This window comes from Bos javanicus, chromosome 3 (assembly GCF_032452875.1).
Source record: "Bos javanicus breed banteng chromosome 3, ARS-OSU_banteng_1.0, whole genome shotgun sequence".
NCBI lineage: Eukaryota > Metazoa > Chordata > Mammalia > Artiodactyla > Bovidae > Bos > Bos javanicus.
In genome coordinates, this window is record NC_083870.1 from 96,091,247 (window position 1) to 96,111,266 (window position 20,020).

The 20,020-nt window shown below is 53.9% G+C and overlaps 1 protein-coding gene across 4 annotated transcripts; it reads left to right on the top strand.

Moving 5' to 3' along the window:
• Positions 1-11,723: 11,723 nt before the first annotated feature.
• DMRTA2 (DMRT like family A2) lies at positions 11,724-18,048 on the top strand. Of its 4 annotated transcripts, none has more exons than XM_061412028.1 (3): positions 11,724-12,428; positions 13,964-14,527; positions 15,903-18,048. In XM_061412028.1, exons 2-3 carry the CDS (start codon positions 13,972-13,974, stop codon positions 16,952-16,954), a joined length of 1,608 nt encoding a protein of 535 aa, XP_061268012.1. In that variant the 5' UTR covers positions 11,724-12,428; positions 13,964-13,971; the 3' UTR covers positions 16,955-18,048. The 4 variants fall into 4 exon arrangements, with proteins under 4 accessions (XP_061268012.1, XP_061268010.1, XP_061268011.1 ...); XM_061412026.1 differs by having other exon boundaries at positions 11,725-12,424; XM_061412027.1 differs by lacking the exon at positions 11,724-12,428 and adding an exon at positions 12,435-13,827.
• The last annotated feature ends 1,972 nt before the right edge of the window (positions 18,049-20,020 follow it).

The window sequence follows — 20,020 nt, forward strand, 5'->3', positions numbered from 1 at the left end:
GTGGATGCCAAGAGGGTTTAAAAAGTCACTTTTTATAGAAAACTCAGCATTCCAAAATGACTCATTCCCCAGAGCATCAGAGCCAAAATTTAAGCACTGCCTCTTAAGTACATGCAGTGATTTAAGAAGGTTTCCATAGCTTCTGCCTCTGACATCTCCAAACTCCACTCCCTACTCCATCCTTTGTCCCTACTGACCTAAATTTCTCACTTGGCTTATGAAACTACATTCTAACTGATCTCCCTTACTCCAGTCCTTTCTCTTCTAGACCAGTCTCCACCTAACTGCCAGAAAGAGCTTTATAAAACATCTGCCTTACCATGCCACACCCCTGCTTCTATCCCCTCAAAGGCTTCCCATTGTCCTCCAAATAAATCCAAACTCGGCTTGGATTTAAACCACCTGTCATCTGTCCCTACTTCCCTCCCCATCTGTATCTCCAGCCACGCCCTCAATCCTGAAATACCTGCAGTTTCCTAAAAGCATCAACTTTCTAGTCCCTCTCCCCTGACTGTTCTTCCGTCACCATGAGACTCCTTGCACCATCCATCCATCCAGCCCTCACTTTCAGTTTAGGCTTCACTTCCTCCACCATGGCTGGTATACCGGACCATGGCCACACCCCCGCACGCTCTCCAGGTTAGGGGCCTGTGCTGAGCTGGATTGGATTTGTTGCAGTGCTGAATCGCTCTGAACTGGAACTCTCAGCTCACGTGCTCTCCCTCCCCCTGACCCCAGACTGTGAGCTCCCCAAAGAGTCTGAGTTACTTCATATCCTCAAGGCCTAGCAAAATGACTCGAAGTAAACACACAGTAATTTGGACTTACTAACCAAATTCAAACAAAGAAATAATGATAGTCACGTATCAATACTAATAAGGTGGTCACTTCCATCTCTAACATCCAGCCTTTCTGGGAACATTGTGAGAGCAAAGACCAGATAGTAGTCATCTGTTTATTCTCTGAGCCAGCCCAGGGTCTGGCATGTAGCTGTCGTGCACCCAGTAGTAACTGAAGCAGTTAATTAATTGGAGCTGGAGCAAAACCAACTGGCACTGGTGAGGAGAGACAGAGTAGAAGAATTGGTGTTGAGTGCACAGGTAAGACCTGCATGGTGCTGGGGGCTCTATGCACTGTCCTCCCACAACTGCCTCAGCATCACTGTAAGGTCCCTACTGTTAGTGTCTCTTATGTAACCGGAAAACTGAGGCTCGGAGAAACTGACACTGTCCAAGAGACGTGTCCAAGTAGAGAAAGAAGCTGACCTTCCAGTCTGGATCTGAGCCCAACGCTCATGCCTGCTCTGTCTCCCCTCCAGTGAGGCGCCTTCCACGAGCTGCTTCAGTAGCTGTAGCTTCTAGCCCACAGATAATAGAGTATAGTGAACATTCTCACCCACTCCCCTCTGCCTTCCAGGATTCTGCACTTCTTTATTGTCCCTCCCACCTCTCTGAAAGGCCCCCCTCTGTCCGCTCTGTAGTCTTCCTGCTCTGCTTGCCTGTGAAATGTCAGCACCCACTGAGTTCCTTCCTTTGCCTTCTCTGTTCCAAACTTTCCTTAGATAAGAAGCAATTTGTACTTTGATGCTCAGTTCAGATTTTGCCTCCATGAGGGTAGAGTCCGTGTCAATCTGATCATTGACAGATCCCTTAGCACAGGCCTGGCCCTGTGTAGGTGCTTGATAGATGGCTGTTACGATAGTGAATGTTTATATCATGTTTACTATATGCCAAGCACTAAGTGCTTTACTTGTATTAACTCATTTACATCTCACAGCAATCCTATGAAATACTATTAATATTAGTATCCCCACATTATTGGTGAGAAAATTAAAGCACATTGGTGAGATTAGGTAAGTAATTTGCCCGAGGTCATACAGCTGGTAAACCAAGAAGTCAGATTCAAACACAGGCAGTTTGTCTCCAGAACTCAGGCAATGATCACTCCACCCCACTACTCCTCCTCCAGGTAGCCTCACGGAATCCTCAGGACGAGTTAGGGCCCCTTCTAATCCCTGCGCTTACCCTCAGTAGAGCACTTATCACATTATTGTGATTATTTGCACAGAAGTCTCCTCTGTGGACCATGACAGGTGTGTCCTCACCGGGCCTGGCATAGGGCACAGACAGTCAGTGTTATATAAATGAATGAATAGCAAAACTGCCCTCTGAGGTGAAATATACAGGATCTACAATCCCTGTCTCTTACATCGATAAACTGAGGCTTAGTGAGGTTAAATCATTTGCCCAAAGTCTCACAGCTACTATATAGCATACTCTAAGATAAACGCTTTTTCCATCATGCATTTTCATCAAACCAGCATTTAATTGAAGCACTTTTAAGGGCACCTAAGTGCTCTTTTCCTTATGGAAATTCGGTCAGTTTTGACTCACACATCCATTCATCATTTAGGCGTTTTGTTTAACACAGATTCGCAGCCTCTACCCTTGACCCAGAAGTCCCAGGTTGGCCTGGGGCCACGAACTTCAAGGCAGTGTGGGCAATGCTTAGAGGAGTGCCAGGAGATGTGGGACCCCAGAGGAGGCCCTCATGCAGGCAGTCAGAGGGGCTCTGGGGAGGGGTGAACCCCATCTAGGAGCTCTGGCCAGAGTACCCTCTGTAATGAATGGGCCGCCCAAGCCCAAGAGTCAGATCCCAGAGTTAGAGAAGGTAGGCATCCTAGGGATCAGATCTGCCCCTCTGGGCTCAGGTCTCCAGCCCCCTGGAAATTTTCTTGCCTTCCTTGGGCACAAACTGCTAACATTTGTGTAGGACTTTTCCAAGGAGGTGGCAACAAGGAGAGTCTTACTGAAATTTTTCTGTGTTTGGGGGGTCAGGTGGAAGCACATGCATGGGAAACCAGGTGTGGAGGCCAGGAACTTTGCTGTACTCCAGAGGTGGATGCCAGGGCCTCAGCTGGATGGCGCATCCTACGTAGGGATCATCATCTTCCTAGCGGGGTCTTCATAGTCCTCTCATTTCAGAGCATTTCCAGATCAGCAGGCCTACCTACAGATGAGAAAATGGAGGGCCAGAGCAATGAAGTGACTTAGCCAAGGCCTCCCTTCTGGCCTCCTCAACCACACCAAGCATCAGTGGGGAACTGGCTTACACAGGTATTGCCTACATGCCTCCGTTTCTTCATACGAAAAGGGGTACATTTTATGAGTCTTTTACATGCTATGGGAAGTCATGAACACAGAATGAAGAACAGGTTCTGTGGAATAAAAGTGGTAGTGTGTCATGGGGGTCCAGGGCCTACTAGGGGAGCTCTCCTAGGAATCAGCAGCACCAGGCATGCTCCAAATAGTGGAGGCCTCTGAGAAGAGAAAGGAGGGGATGCTTCCAGAGGCTGGGGGTGTGCCCTGAGCTGGGCTGCTCCTTTCTTACTGACACTGTACCACTTTGTGCTTTGTAGCAGACATGCTCTGGTTAATGGAGTCCCAGGAGAAGGTGCTGGGCAGAGTGGGTGAAGTGACCGAGGAAGGGAATACCCTGGGCCCGCTACAAGCTCTCTGAGCCATGCAGATCCATCAGAATTCTGACTCTGGAGGGGGTTTTCAGATTTTGATTCAAGTGTGGAGGCACCTCTTGTCATCACCTCCCCAGTCTTCCTTCTAATGGAGGGAAAAAAAAAAAAAAAAGTACTGAAAAAGGAACAATTTTCTTCTCTGAAAAAAGAGAAAATCATTCATCCAACAACTGCTAACAAATAAGAATATCCAGTACAGCTGAGTCCACTACGTGTCAGACACTGAGGAGTTTACTTCACTTGTGTTACTGAAGCCTCACGATGCTCCCGTGAAAGCCTTAGTTCTACTCCCATGTGACAAAAAGGAGGAGATGTGACAAAAGCAGGACTCCAGCCCAGGTTCGCTTCCACACTGGCAGCCCTGCTCAGCCAGGCCTTGTGACCAAAGGTGCCGAGGATGAGTGAAAGGTGGTGCTCGAGTCTTGCCCAGCAGTGAGGCATAGTGTGGCCCCTCCTGAGGGGTGAAGGGGGGTTCTAGGTGCACAGAAAGGAGTGAAGAAACCCCCAAGAGAAGAGGCTCCAACACCTTCCTCCACCCATCCCCACGGGATCAGTTCAGAGAAATGCGGGTAAAGAAAGTGGCCTCAACTCCTCCAAGTCGCCAACCAGTCTCTTCTGTAGATGCAAAGAACAGCTCGCTTCCCCTACCCCGCACCCAGCTGTATGAGCCTGGAAAAGTCACTTCCCCTCTCAGGTTCCTCTGATACGACATGATGTAGATTGCTTCAGAGAGGGGAGAGGGGCATGCAGAGGCACTTGGAGAGCTTGCAGGGTCACACTGTGCCTACTGTGCCTCTGGCAAGGACAGTAAGGGATCCAAGGGGCTGGGTACTAGAGCATCAGTAGAAATTTCCAGGTAACTTACTGGCCTGGGCCTAGGAACCTGGAAGGGGGGGGGCGGGGTTGGTGGTCTGTACCTAGTTATCACCTCAAGCCTAGAGTCTGAACCACCCACTGGGGCACAAAGGCCTATTTGTGAGCCAGCTCCCTGACCCCAACCTTGCCACCACCGCGGCCAGGAAAGAGAGCTAACATGTTGGGCTCCAAGCCAACCAATTTCGGGTCCTGAGCCAGTCATGCAGCTTGGAACTCACCCACCATACACAGTTTAAAGACTAGGGCGGTCCTAGCGCAAAAGAAGGGGTGGAGGGAATGGGCGGTGGGGCTGCGGGGGGTGGAAGTTAGAGTAGCAGAACTCTTTTATCTGAGGGAAAGAGGCCCAGGGTGGGGGCTGGGGCTGCCAGTGAGGATGGGTTAGGTCTCATCCCTCCAAGCCCCATCCCTCCCTCATATCTTCATTTTGGTCAGTGACCTGGGGATTACAGTCTGGGTGCATACACCAGCTAACACGCGTTCCTCCATGCATTTCTGAAGTGGAGTCAGAACTCAGACTCAGGTGAGAGCCTAGCCCTAATGCTCATCCTCTTCGAATTCTCTTCCCCTGAAATTCGGTAGCCTGGCTGCTGCCCTCCTCCATGTAGTCTGATTTCAGGGTGGCCAGGAGGTGAGCCCAGCATGGGTCACAAAGCGCAGCAGTGGCTTAAGTTTAGATGGCCTGTCGGCCCCCAGGGCTGATTCCCCAATTGCTGTTTCCAAAGGCCGTCTTGGGAGATGGAGACCAGGAGAAGAATGCTCCAGAAGACCACCCTGCAGGTGAACATCATCTCCAAAGTCCCAGGAGGACCTGCAAATTACATGGGCCTCTGCATGGTTTTTTCTGTGCAAAATTGCCTCTCCCTCCCTCCCTTGCTTGGCCTGGTCAATTCCAGGTCCTTCCAAACTCAGCTCCAGGAAACTGTGAGAACTAATTTAAAAGGGGGAGGGGTCAGAAAGGAGACTGGTTTCAAGATAAATATACTATAACCCATAACTTTCTTGTGCTCCTGTCATAACTAGTTAAGACATTGTAATGAGTGCAAAGATTCCATTCACAACAGCATATAAAATGCCAAAGAATGCTTAAGAAACAGAATTACAGGGGGAAAAAAGCATGACAGAATTTACAAAAGGCTGTAAAAGTTGTGAATAAGTAAAAGTCATTCTGGGTCCTAGATGAAAAAATACCATGTTGTGAAGATGTATAATCTCCCTCAAAGTAATGTCTAAAGGCAGTTAAATCAAATTTCCAAAGGGTTTTAAATTTTTCACTTTCTTTTTGGAACTAGCCTTAAAAATTCGAATGTATTTATTTAGAAGACTATCTTTTCAAAATAACTATGAGAATTTGGGGAGGGAGGGAAGAATCAGGAATCAGAAGGTGACTTGCCCTTTCAAGCATTACAGAACTACAATAATCAAAAGGGTGAGACTAGGGCAAAAGGAAATAGCTCCCTAGATGAGAAAGCGCAGAGAGGACCTGAGTTCACCTGAGAAAGCAGACTATGGTATTTTGTCAGTGGGGACATGGTGAGTCATTAAGCGGTGCTGTAATAACTGACTAATTATTGGGGGGAAATTAAACCACAAACTTACTTCACATATTCCAATATTAATTTTCAAATTAATTTCAAAAATGTAAATAAATGTAAAATTTAAAGTGCTAATATAAAATATAAGTAAATGCTTTTGGATAGTTGGATTTGAAAAACTTTTGTTAAGTATGATCTGCAAATAGAATAAAGAAAAAATGACAGATGTGACTACATGAAAAGTGTTAGTTTTGGTATAACAATAGCAATATAAGATCAATAAAATTGGAGAAATGCAGCATATGTCCAGATAAGAGGGTACTGTTGATTTTACTATATAAAGCAATCACAAATTAAGGAAAAGAGAAGCTATCTGTTAGAAAAATAAGTAAAGCTATACACAGATTTTTTTAAACATGAGTGACCAACACATATGGGGAAAACTAAGGAAATGCAAATTACAGTGACAATAAGATCCCCTTTTCCTGCTTGAACTGGAAAAGATGAAAAAGATCAGCAAAATGCACTGCTGTTGAGTGTATCCACTGATACAACTTTTCCTGAGTGCTGACAGGTTGCAATCAAAAACTGAAAAAAGCCTCTGACCCTCTGACTAATCAGTCTTATTTCTAGGAATTTGTCCTAAGAAAATAATTAGGCAAATTCACAAAGGATGTTCACTGTATTTTTTTATTATAGCAAATATTGGGAACAAACTTAAATACCTATTAAAAGGGAATTGGTTAAATAAATTAAGGTACATTCATACAATGAAATATTAAGCTATTCTTTAAAAGATTATGTAGATACATTGATTGCTATGAAAAGTGCGTATCATATTTGCAAATTTTAAAAAGTAACAACGTGTATTTTTGTAAATGTAGGCACATAGAAATATTTCAGATACACTTTGCTGAAATATCTAAAATGTTTTACTTAACAGAACAGGCAGTAATGTTTCCATTTTGGAAACCTTAGTCTTGCATCAGGGGTCCCTTTCTTCAGAAGGTTCCTCTGACCCTTCTTTGCCCACTCACACCTCAGCCCTGTACTCCCTGTGAGGTCATTGTTAAGTGACTGGGTCCACAGTTGGCCAATGAACTCTTTAAGGGCCCATCACGGTTGACTTATCTCCAGTCCTCAGGCCCAGGCACATACAAGGTGCTCGACATTAATGAAATGAACGATGACCAACGTTCACGTCTCCGTGAATAACCAGCGAGTTGAATAGAATGGAATCGACTGAAAGCCCCCAGGTCTGACCCTACCAGCCCAGAACTGAAGGTGAGAAGAAAAACGCCTGGGAGTGGGAGTCGGATCTGGGTGCCGGTCTTCCTCTGGGCTCAGCAACACTACAACTCCGGGCAAGTCACGTCGCCTCGCTGAACCTTGGAACCTCGGCCGACTCATCCGGAAAGGCGCACGTCACACGGCCCCCAAGGACTGCGGAACAAGCAAGACAGCACACACCAAGCGTTTAGCAGAGTAGCGGTACACAGTAGGCACTCAGAACTAGAAGCAAGTAAGAGGGTGATGAACATCACTCTCTGCGCGTTTGTCCCAGGCTCAGATACGCTCAACAAGAAGGATGTGGAGATGGGAAGCCAGGCGGCAAGGGGCGGCCGCTCCTCCTGGGCACGACCTGCAGAGGCAAGGGCTTGAACCAGAGGAGGGCTGCGGCTGGGGCTCTGCCTTGGGGTTCCGGCCGCGCTCTCCGCGTGGATGCCCTCGTTCCCTCCGCCTGCAGCTAGGTCTCCAATTCACTCCTTCCCTGGGGGAGTTGAGAAAGCCTGGGAAGAGGCCGGTCCTGCGGGCGCCAGGATAAGGGTTCCGAGAGGGGCCTCAGGCCCAGACATCCACCGTGCCCAGCAAGAGCCCGCGCCTGGAATCCGGCAGAACCTGGACTCTGGCTTTCCTGGTACAGCCGAGTTCGAATTCTGCTGTGTCCCGTACTAGTCGTAAGATGTGGGACAAGTCACCTCACCTCTCTGAGTCTGTCTTCTCACCTGTCAAGTGGGATAACAGGACTTGCCTCTCAGAGGCAGAGGGTGGGTGTGACTTAATGATCGCATGTGAAGGAAGCATGCGGCGTAAGGCCCCTCGCAGGACGAGCGCCTGAGAAGTCAAGCCCCACGATGGCAGAGGGTCTTTGTGGCTGCAAACCTGTATCTAGGTCTTTGGTTCTGGCCTGGGCCAGATCCGAGGGCTCGACCACGCAAAAATACCATTTTAGGGGCTGGGGACCGAGACTGCAAACCAGGCTGCGCTTCTCCCTGTCCAAATGGGGGTGCACGCGGCAGACAGTCTTAATGAGTTGAACTGGAGGAAGATGTTGTCGTTGTGTGTCTGTGCGTGTACAGGTGTGTGTGTATCCATGCGCAGATCGTATACACAAGAGCGTCTGTAGTTGTACTGGAAACAGCGTGCTTGGGGCGGCCTGCGTAGACTCCTTCTCCCAAAGGCACCTTCCCTCTTCTCCCCGCGCCCCCTTCCCGGTAAGGAGTTTCAGCCAAACTAACGGAATCTGGCGCGGCCAGGGGAAGGGCAGAGACAGGAGGGGCGATTCCGTCCCGAAGCCCCTGATTTGGGGATAATTACTTTTAATGTCAGAAAGATTTAGTTTAATATCATCTCTATTAGGCTGCCGGGAGGGTAATTAAACGGGACGCGCCGCAGCCGGCAAACAGATGGCGTCTTCTCGCTCCGCTGCCGAGGGCAAACAGCGCAAAAGTCAATGCCTCCCGGGTCCCCCATCCTCGTCCCCGGCCCGGCTCCTACTCAGCGCCACCGCGCCCTCCTACAGTCTCCACCCCCGGCATCACCCTGGGCCCCCACCAGGGCCGTCCCTTTGTACCCCACCACTGCCTGGGCGGGGGCGAAGGTTGGGAGCCAGTCTCAGACATGCAAGCAGTAGATTTTCGTTGCTTGGAGCGCTCACCCGGGGCCCCCACACCTTGGCACAGCAGAACTGTGTGTGCAAATGAGTTAGAGCTAAGAGGACATGCGTAAGCGAGTGAATATGTGTGCGATTGTGTGAAGGCGGGCTTTCTGCTCTCTTCACCTCATTTGTCCCAGAGGTCTGACTTTCTCTGCCCAGGGTCCGGCGGCCCGCTGGGGCCTGTAGTAGTGTTAGGTCGGTGGACTAGCCAGGCACAAGTGCTTATGCTCCGGTCTGGGTGTTTAGTCACCTGGGTGGGAGTCTGTGGAGCTCTGGGTGAGAGGTCACACACCGAGTGTATGTCTCAGAATGAGAACATGCTTATGAGAGGGCTGTAAAGTCCATCAAACTTTCAGAAGGGGTCCTCTGGGATGGGAGAGCAGCGTCGGAGATGCATTTAGATCCCCTGGAGAAGGAAATGGCAATCCACTCCAGTCTTCTTTCCTGGGAAATCCCATGGGCAGAAGAGCCTGATGGCCTACATTCCATGGGGTCACAAGAGTTGGACAGGACTAAGCGACTAAACCAGCAGCACCACCTGAGGTGCTCAGGTGTGAGGGTGTGTCCAAGACTTGTGCAGAATGAGGTCACACGTGCAGATTGTATGTCCAGCTGTGAAGCCACACTGCCGCGTGCGTAAGGGGCATACCCCCTAATGCCTCAACCTGAGCATGCTTTCCCCACCCTTGGCGGCCAGGTCCAATGACCCCCTTCCGGTCTGCTCCCCTCTGAGAGCACAGTTCAAATCAGGACTAGCCCGAAGTGGCCTATGGAGGTGTGAGTACAGCCACCTCGTCGGAGGACGGTTACTCTGACTCCTTCCATGACACATGCACTCACATGAGCATAGGGGGACATCAGAACCTCAGGGACATCAAAAGAAAAGGTTCTGGTCCCGGACCTATTGGGTTGTGAATGCGAGGAGAAAGGCCAGGCTCTAGGGAGGCTGGGTTCCTCTGGTTGAGCAGGGCTCCAGGCTGTGTCCTCTCCCCGTCTTAAGGAAATGAGATTCCTTCTACACCAGCGGGATAAAATACGGGGACCCCAAACCTTGTGGCTTGACCCTTGGATGCCGCAGGATCACTGGGATGGGAGTAGAGGGAATCTCATAGCGGCTTGGCCTTAACGCCCACCCCCGCCTGCGCCTCCCAAACTAGGCGGACGTCTATACTTCTTTTCGTTTGGGGTTTAAAATGACTAGAAAACTTTATCCAAGGGAGCTCTGGGAGGCGCCTGGCCCCCGGCGCCACATTCTCTTCTCTCTCCTCCAGCCACCCGCCCCCCCACCCCGCCCCCGCTAGGGTGCAGTTAAGGCATAGATTTCCTTAACCTCATAACCTTGTCAAGGTGCTGGAAGGTGGGGGTCTGGGTCCTATGCCCCTGAAGAACTGTTATTCCAGACTCACGCCCTTACCCTCACTCAGAGCGGGAGACCCAACGGGGGCTGACACTTTTCTCTCTCAGGCTCCAGCGAATGGAATATGCTAGGGGCGAACAGCCCGGTTTCTATCATTATCGAAGACGGTCAAGGTCTGAGCATGTCGCGTGCGGGCCTGGTCAACTTTCTGGAAGCAATCTCCCCGTACGTGCCAGGCGCTTCCTCGAACCAGCCCCTCCCCTGCCGGGGTCCCCGGCTTGGCTTCGCTGAGGAACTTAAGCGATGTTCTCTGGCATGCGGCGGCAACCCCGCTTGTCTAGCCTTCCCACCCCAGCTGCCTAGCCCCGGGCTCAGAGGCGGCTGCGCTGGCAGCAGTTGACCTTCCAGGTGGGAAGGGCTGCGTCCGGAGGGCCCCAGCCGAATCTTCGCGCCCAGGACGGCGGGCCAGAGCCTGGGGGCCCTGGAAGTTCGAAAAAGCTACGCTGAAAAGCTTGGTCGGGAGTGGAGAGAGAACGACAGGAAATTCATTCTTCTTTGCTCATGAATTAAATGAATTTTCTTTACTTTCGGAGTAAAGAGAAAAGAAAAAGAATGAGAGAGCATTAGAACGAGAAAAAGAAAGAAACGGGAAAGAGAGCTAGAAAAACCCAAAGCGATCCCGCTCGAGGACCGCGGCATTAATTCCAGATGTTGCCATTCAAAAGGGAAACAAAATCCGAAACCTGTTACCTCAGCACACCGAGCTGTTCCTCAGAGCCGTGACGTCAGGACGGGAGAGTGTGACCAAAGTTAAAACTACTCTTGGGGGCCCGCGGCGACCTTGTCTCCGGACCGGAAGGACAGACTGATGTGTGTCCTGCGTTGAAGGGGATCTGGGGAGTCGGAGAGGCCACTTTTCATTTTCATTTAAAAAAGAAAATCAAACTGTTTGTTAACTTAAAACAACGATGAAAATAACCCCACCACCACGGAAAAGGTATCTGGATGTTGCAAAAGCTAGGAAAAGAAAGCGCAAGATGGGGCAGAAGGACGGGGTAGGGGGGCTGGGAGGGGAAAGGCGCAGAGCGCTCTGGCCCGGCGGGCGCCGACAGGAAGCGCAATCTCATTTCTTCTCTCCCGGCCCCTTTCTAAAAACGAAAATCGTTAAGCCACACTTACCCTCCGTGATGCCTATCGTATCACGACTTTTAAAATAAAGGACCTGCGTTTTAAAGGCGGCAAAGGGGGGAAAAATTGTCTCAACTACCCCAAACGCGTCGGACTTGGGAACAAGCCGAAACGGAGCGGGATAAAGGCAGGAAAAATCATCCTGGCATTTATGCCATGAGCACCCTCCCTTCTCCACCCTCGTGCTCCCATTCCACCCCCACCCCGGCCGCGGTAATTGAATTGTCACCTGCCCCCATCCCGCCCCCAGCCGCCAGGGCTACTTGGGAATGTCGGCCTTGCCAAGCGCCCCTAGCCAGTGAGAGCGGCGCAGCAGAGCCCGCGCCCCAGAAACCGAAGGGTTACACACGTCTACGTAGAGGCGCACCGGACACGGTAATTAGGCGCAATTCACACGCTCTCAGGCACACGGAAACTACTTGTCACGGTATTTTCAACGCTCCTCCTTGCCCACTTTTTTCCACTCCTTCCCTGGCGCGCCCCCTCCCCTCCCCGAGGCGCTCAGAGAAGCTTTTGGAGTTTCGAATCTTTCGGACACTGTAGAATGCGGGGCTCCCCGGACGCGGGCCCGGCCAATCAGAGCGCCGTCTGCCTCCCCTGGCCAATGGCAGGCGCCACATTGTTGTCCAATTCTGTCTAATGGAGCCCTAAGGAGCAACAATAGAGCGGGCGAGCGGCTCATTGAGAGTCTGGCAGCGCCGGGCAACTGGGGCCCGGCTGTGCGCAGCGTCCGGCGCGCTCAGCGAAGGGACGCGGCGAGGGCCGGGTCGCGGGTTCCAGCCAGTCGATCCCTAAACGGTCCCCCGGCTCCGATTTCCGACGAAAGGGTTGAACTGCGCAGCGTTCAGAGGGGGTCCGGAAGTTCGGACATGGTGACTGAAGGAGGGTGACGTGGTCAGATCAGGGGCCGGGGGCAAGGGGAAGAGGCCGAGAGCACCAGCGTCGCGGGCGGAGCTGGGAGGCGCGCGCAGCGCCCGCGGAGGAGGATCCCCGAGCCCAAGGCAGGTAGTTGAGGGCCTCAGGGAGGGCGGGGGGACGCGGCCCGGCCTTCCGCCCCTGTTGACGAAGCCCGGGCCACTCTGGCTTTAGGGACTGCGCGGCTCGAGGGGCCTGAGGGAAGAGGCAGCGCTCACTGGAACGGGGTCCAGAATTCTTGCGCGGAGACACCAGGACCCGGTCCTGGGCTCAGGCCGGGAACCCGGGACCCAGAGGAGGCCGCGGCGGAAGCTTAAGAGTTGGGCCTCCTTGGGCCTTCAGAGGCCAAGGCGCAGGGGGGACTCCTGTGTTCTCCGAGACCCCGTTCCAGAGGCGACTCCCAACGCCTCGGACCTACCAGCTTGGGCCGTTCAAGTCCCACGAACCCAACTCCGAGACCAGAACTTGGGAAATCTGCTCCCGAGTGGGGTCCCGCGGGGCGCCAGGATGGGGAGGGCGTGTCTGACGACTGGATCCCTAAACCAGGAGGGGAGGGGAAGGCTGGGTGAGTAGCTCAGCGAAAAGGCTCTCTCTTCTGCAGTGCCTAACTTCTGCAAGATACTTTTTCCTCCCCGACTACTCCAGACTACAAGGCTAAAAACTTGTAGTTTTTACTCGTTTCCCAGCCCAGCCTATGCCTGAGGGTTCTTTTTTTCATGCACACACCTCTCTCCCAGACCTCGTCCCAGACCCCAGTATCATCTGTTTCTCGCTGTTTTTTTCGCCTCTCATGCTAACCTTCGGGGTGGGTTTGCCTATTGAAAAGAAATTTCTTGCTCTGAATTTCCTCTTTAGTCCTCATTCCCAGGCCTCCTAAACTCAGCTCCACAACCATTTTCTCTTACTCTCTGGAGGCTCGTACCTTGGAATTTGGAGCCCCCACATTCCCACGGGTCCCTGGGCCCCTGGGCCTAATTTTGCCCCTGAGTTTGTTTCCTCGCCTTCACTCCACTTCCTAGAGCTTTTTTTTTTTTTTTTTCCTATTCTTGATTTTTTTTTCCTCTCTCATTCACCTCTCACCAGAGAAAACTGTTCCAGCCCCACCAGCTGATCTCCATGCTTTAGTACCTCCCTCCTCGTCACCCTTCTACAAAACCGAACGTTTCGCTCCGGATTTCCCCGTTTTGGTCTTGGCATCAGTCTAATTGTTGGGTCAAATTTTTCTCTAATCCGAGTCCCATCAAACATTCTTCTCTACCCGACTAACCTCAGTTATGCTAAAGTTTGGGGGTATTTAAAAAGAAAAAGAACCCACGTTACACTCATCTGAACCAGTGACTTTCAAACTTTTTTCCCCAGCGGAACCACTGATTCAATTGAAATCTACACACAGTGCATAAATGAGTTATAAGAAGAACTCTGAAGGGAGTGGGGTGAAGGAGCTGGGCATTTACAAGGAGGCTCCAAAGCAACTCCTCCCAGCAATTTGGTAACTGTTAGCCAAACTCTCCGCTGCCGAAATGCCCCTCTCTAAACCTGGATTCCTCAAGGGTGCGCTTTAGCTTAGTGCACCATGCGCTCCTCACCGCAAGTTTCTCCTCTCTTCCCACGGTCTTACACGCCAGGTCCTGCCATGGAGCTGCGCTCTGAGCTGCCCAGCGTACCCGGCGCGGCGACGGCGGCGGCGACAGCGACGGGGCCGCCCGTGGCTTCGGTGGCGTCGGTGGCAGCGGCGGCGGCGGCGGCCGCTTCGCTACCGGTGAGCGTGGCGGGCGGCTTGCTACGGGCGCCGCCGCTGCTGTTGCGGGCTGCGGAGAAGTACCCGCGGACGCCCAAATGCGCGCGCTGCCGCAACCACGGCGTGGTGTCTGCGCTCAAGGGCCACAAGCGCTACTGCCGCTGGAAGGACTGCCTGTGCGCCAAGTGCACGCTCATCGCCGAGCGCCAGCGCGTCATGGCGGCGCAGGTGGCGCTGCGCAGGCAACAGGCGCAGGAAGAGAACGAGGCGCGCGAGTTACAGCTGCTCTACGGCACCGCCGAGGGCCTGGCGCTGGCCGCCGCCAATGGCATCATCCCGCCGCGACCGGCCTATGAGGTCTTTGGCTCTGTGTGCGCAGCCGACGGCGGGGGGCCGGGAGCAGGAGCGCCCGCGGGGACCGGGGGCGGCGCCGCGGGCGCGGGGAGCTCAGGTGAGGAGAGGGGAGCAGGGACGGGTCCAGGGGTGCGAGGCCTTAGGGACTTAATCTCGATACTGAAAGAGTAGAATCCCGTTCTCCAAATGCCCCAACTGCTGGAGTTGGCCGCGCACCCAACTGCTAATTTGGGCCATAAACACACAAAACTCTCCTTTCTCCCCTTTCTGAAGCATTTGCACTTTATTCCTTTCTCCCACCGCAGGCCCCAAAGTAAAGGTTTTAATCTTATCGCCTCTACCCAAACGCAGGGATGTCCCAGCTTCCTTGATTAGTTCACTGGGTCATCTCCCAAGCGCGAAAACCCACGCGTCTTATCTTTTCCTTCTTTCAGCGCTTCTCCACATGCCGCAGATTCCCCACCCCACCCCAACCCCCCCACCCCCGCCCTCGCCCCTCTGCTTCCCAACTCTCTTCAGAAATCCCACTGTCTCCAAATCTCCTCCCCCGCCCCTCTTGTTTTTCTCTAGTATTGAAGACACTGAATTCCTTTTAAACCCCTCAGTTCCCCGGGCGAGATTCCTTTTCTTCTGTTCCCAGTGTTCCCTGATCAACCGCCCTGCTCCTTTTTTCCAGCTTCTTTCCCCACTCGTCTCCCTTTTCTCAGAGTATGCGCTCTCTCCCTTCTCTCAATCTCCTTTCCTCTTCCCCCTCTAGCCCCTGCCCTACTCTTTTTGAGACTCCTTAGGCTGTTTTGGTAGGGCTGGGAATTAGGCCGGGGTGCGGGGCGGGGGTGGGTGGGGGGGTGGGGTGGCGGGTGAGGGGGGCGGATTGTCTCAGCTTCCAGCTTGGGAGGGAAGAACTTCTTAGCTCTTGATTTTGGAAAGGATGGATTAAAACAGAGGCTCTACTTTTGCCTGTAGAGAGGCTTGAATCTTATAAACGCCCAAGGTACCCTCCCTTACAGGCTGTGCTGCCCAGGGCCAGAGAACACCCGAGGCTGGCTTGGCTCTTGGAATCACAGGGATAGAGTGAGGCCTTCTATACAGCGTGGTGGTACAGGTGCGAGTTGTGTTGGCTACTTTTTGAACTCTGGGTCAGGCCACTTCTCCAGAGCAGAGCAAGACTAGGAAGAGTGAAGATGTTGGGCACAGTCGTAGGAAGAGGGTCACTGGACATTGAGTTGACAGGGCATAGGTGGCTGGAGTTCTGGGTACAGAAAGACTGCTCTGACAGCCTGGAAAGAGAGCTAGGGCTATAGGAGTTCAGAGGGGAAGGACCGCTGGAGCAAAAAGACGGGCTTTGGAGCCCAGTGAATGAGGGTTGTGGGGCTCAGAGGGAAAGGAAGCTGAGATCCGAAGGGCTCAGGTGCCACAGGGTGCGGTCATTTCCGTGCTAACCCCTCCTTACATACCCCTTTCTCCCCTCCTAGAGGCCAAGTTACAGAAGTTTGACTTGTTCCCCAAGACGCTGCTTCAGGCAGGCCGCCCAGGCAGCCCGCAACCGCAGCCGGGAAAGCCCTTATCACCCGACGGCGCGGACTCGGGTCCTGGGACATCGTCCCCAGAGGTGCGGCCAGGCTCGGGCTCAGAGAACGGCGACGGCGAGTCCTTTTCGGGGTCACCCCTGGCCCGGGCCTCCAAGGAGGCAGGTGGCAGCTGCCCAGGCAGTGCTGGCCCCGGAGGTGGCGGCGAGGAGGACAGCCCGGGATCCGCCAGCCCTTTGGGTTCAGAATCCGGTTCTGAGGCCGACAAAGAAGAGGCGGAGGCCTCGTCTGCGCCAGGGCTGGGCGGGGGCCCGGGTCCACGGCAGCGGACGCCGCTGGACATCTTGACGCGCGTCTTCCCGGGCCACAGGCGGGGCGTCCTGGAGCTGGTGTTGCAGGGCTGCGGCGGCGACGTGGTGCAGGCCATCGAGCAGGTGCTCAACCACCACCGCGGGGGCCTGGCGGCCGGCCTCGGCCCCACCGTACCCCCAGACAAGGCCGCAGTGGGGGCGGTAGGCGCCGCGGACGACGCGTGGCCAGGCCGCGTGGACGCCGCGGCCGCCGGGGGCCCGGGGCTCCCCGCGCCGCTGCAGGCGGGCCCCGCTGCACCTCCGCACCACAGACCTTTGCTGGCCGGCGCCATGGCGCCCGGGGCTCTGGGCTCGTTGAGCAGTCGCTCGGCCTTCTCGCCACTGCAGCCCAACGCCAGTCACTTCGGCGCCGACGCCGGCGCCTACCCGCTGGGCGCGCCGCTCGGCCTCAGCCCCCTGCGCCTGGCCTACTCGGCGGCGGCGGCGCACAGCCGCGGCCTGGCCTTCATGGCTCCCTACTCCACCGCTGGCCTGGTGCCCACCCTTGGCTTCCGGCCGCCCATGGACTACGCCTTCAGCGATCTCATGCGCGACCGCTCGGCCGCCGCCGCTGCTGTGCACAAGGAGCCGACCTACGGCGGCGGCCTGTACGGGCCCATGGTCAACGGCGCCCCTGAGAAGCAGTAGGGCGAGCAGCCCCGAGCCTGTCGGCCCCCAAACAGGGACTCCAGCCTGGTTCCCGCAGGCTGCCGGCCAGGCCTCGCCTGGTGCGCTCTCTGCGCCCCGGCTGGGGTCCTCTCGCTCCATGGTGGTTTTCAGTTTTGTTTTGGACAGTGGGTGGGGAGAGCCGAGCAGAGACGAGCAGCTTCGGGTGCAAATATTCTCGGAGGGGATGCGCCGCCCAGATCCTCGACCCCAACCTCCTCATCAAGGCTCCCCAGCCCTTCGAAAGGCCAGGAATTCTTGAGAATTAAGAGGCTGCAGCCGCCGGGCCAGCTCCTGCCTCTCCTGTCTCTATGCTTGTCCCACCTGCCCACGCTCGCAAATGGATGGCAGGATAGTCTGTCTTATGTGTCTCCCCTTTCCTTAAAAAAGTTTAAATATTCTAACAAATATAAATTTAGGATGTATAAATCTCTTGGCACTGAGTTGAGTCTTTGGGACACACATATATATCGATACCAATTGTAAAAAAAAAAAAAAATTCTAAGGTGCACTTTCCTCGTTGCGGTATTTGTCGCTCTCTTTGTTGCTTATGCCGATAAGCATGGGTTTCCTTGGTGCAGTGTGAGTTTTTATATATGTATAAATCTATATATAAACTATACATATATATACAAGCCAGTGTATAATGTTATAAAATGGAATTCTAAGTTATTAATTGTAATCTGTAGGTGACCTCGGTATTAACGTGAAAAATATTCAAAAACAAGCAAAAAAAAAAGGACAAAACGGAAAAAATTAGACTATGCGCTCTTTGTACTTATCAGGTTTTATAGATGAAATATATCGTAAACTCGAGACGAATCCTGCCCACCCGCCCCTCTTGCTTCGGCCAGTCTTTCCCTAAGGAACGGTCAAGGTGCGCATGAAAGCAGGAACGGAGTGACGTGTGACTGAGCCAGAGCCGCCCGCTGGAGCCCATCCCCGCCTCCCCGGACTCGCCAAACACCTCGGCCGAAGGGCCGGCAGCGGGAAACGCTGCTGCAGAGAATGGCTCACTTTGTGCTTTCCTTTGCATAGACATGAGCTAGAAATAAATGTTATTTTCTAAGAAAAGAGCAACGAATCCCGTCCCGCTTCTCGGGCGGCCGGGTTGAAAAATCTTAATTTCTCGCGGGAACCGCGGTGCCTGGGAGAAGCTTGGCCGAGGTCCGGCGGGTACTACGACCCTCGGGGGTGCTGGACGAGGGGACTTCCAGCCGCGCCTGGGAGAGGCGTGCGCTCGGCCCTCCAGGAGGAGTGGCGCCCGCTGCTCGCGTGGGACCTGGTGTCCCTCCAGCTCCCGCTCGGGCGGCGGCGGGGTCGCCTGGCCAGTGCTCTCTGTCTCGGGAATCCTGCGAGGCTGGAGGCCCGGCTCCTGTTCTCTGGGCGCAGATCTGGGCGCCCACCGCGCGCCTCTCTGCTGGGTTTTGGAACGAACCGCAGCCTAGGCACAATCAGGCGACTGGGGCGGGAAGGCTAAGACCGTGTTCCGCCAGAGGCCTGGGAGTTATTTTGGAGTGGTGGGGTGGCGGGGTGCTGCCTTCGTCCTAGGCAGTGAAATCTGAGAGCAGCAGTGAGGACGCGCTTTCCAGCCAGACCTCAGTCCTCACTCCGCACCCCTTTTTCCTTCCCTGCTTCAGCGGAGCGGAGGAAATTAGCGGCTCCGGACCGACCCCCTCCTCCGGCCTCCCGCGTCCCTCTAGCTCCCAGCTGGGTCACTCCCCCTGTCCGAGAAACCGGGCGCGCCCCCTCCCCTAGGCTGGGCCGGCGACTTCCCAAGGTAAACTTCTGAGGCCGACTCGAGTTCCGCCAGGCGGTGAAACTTAATAGCAGGACAAGAAAACGGTTTAATAAAGAAGGGCTTTAATAGGGAACTAATTTGATTGAGTTGCCTAATTCCACTTTAATTGGAAAGGGGTTTGGCTGTTTGGTTATAAAGTGAGAGGGTGAGGGAGAGCTGTAAGTGGGGGGCGGTGAGAAGGAGCGAGAGAAGAAAGATGGGGCAAGACAGAGATGGCTCGAGACAGGCAATGAAGATAAGGAAGGAAAGGAGAGAGAGGGGGAAAAGAAAAGAGGAGAGAGTTACCTATGAAGGAGAGAGGAAAGCGGGAGAAAGTGAGCGGAGCTTCTAGAAGTGTGAACTTGCCTGTGCTTCCAGGCTGCGCTGTCCTGCCTCTCACTTCAGGTTTTCGGATGCCTCGCGGTCTCTCTCATTCCGGGTTCTATCCACCCCCCTCCTCAGTATCTGCCCTCATCCCCACTCGAGGTGAACTTAAGATCGGCCTTGATCTCTTGGTTTCAGGAGGGATCTATACTGGATGCTCTGACGTTTTTGGTTCCTGATGGTCCTCAAGCCAGGCCTGGGGAGGCTGCCTATAGGCCCGTGTTACCCACTCTCTAAAACACCTAGAGCTTCACAGATTCCAAGGGTATTATTTTAGCTCATCCTCGCAGGCAAATCAGGAGGAAACCGAGATCCAGAGTGGTTCAGGGACTTGTCCACCCATCCGGGGACCTTGGATCTCTTTCCCTTTCTATTTTCCCACTGGGCCTACTCCTTCTTCTCCTCTCTTGAAGCTGACCGACGGTGGGGGCTCTGCGAAAATTGCACTCCTGTGTACACACGCGGCCCAGGGAGGAGAAACGACTCTCTCCTAGCGCCCAGAGAGGCCGCGGAGCCTCCGTTAGGTTCGAACGTCATCTTTCATAGAACTCAGAACGGTTCTCAGGCGGTGGAAGTTAGAGGGGCTGGGGTAGTGGGGTTCCAGGGTTTCTCTTCTCGCTGGTTCTTCAGCTCGTTTCTTGCTGGAAACCCAGGGCAGTCAGTCACGGCCTCGGCGCCTGGCGAAGGCCTACATCTTTGGCGCTCCAGACTCCACGGTCCACTGAGCAGTCAGGAAGGCTAAGACTGACCCGTTCAGAGTCGGACATCTGCGAGGAGTGGGAGTCGGGAGCCCAGGAAGCTCAAGCCAGGTTGCTAGTTGCACCGGTGGGACTGGCGGGGGTGGGTGAGGAGGCACCTCGGGTTCAGGGAGTTTCCTCGATGGG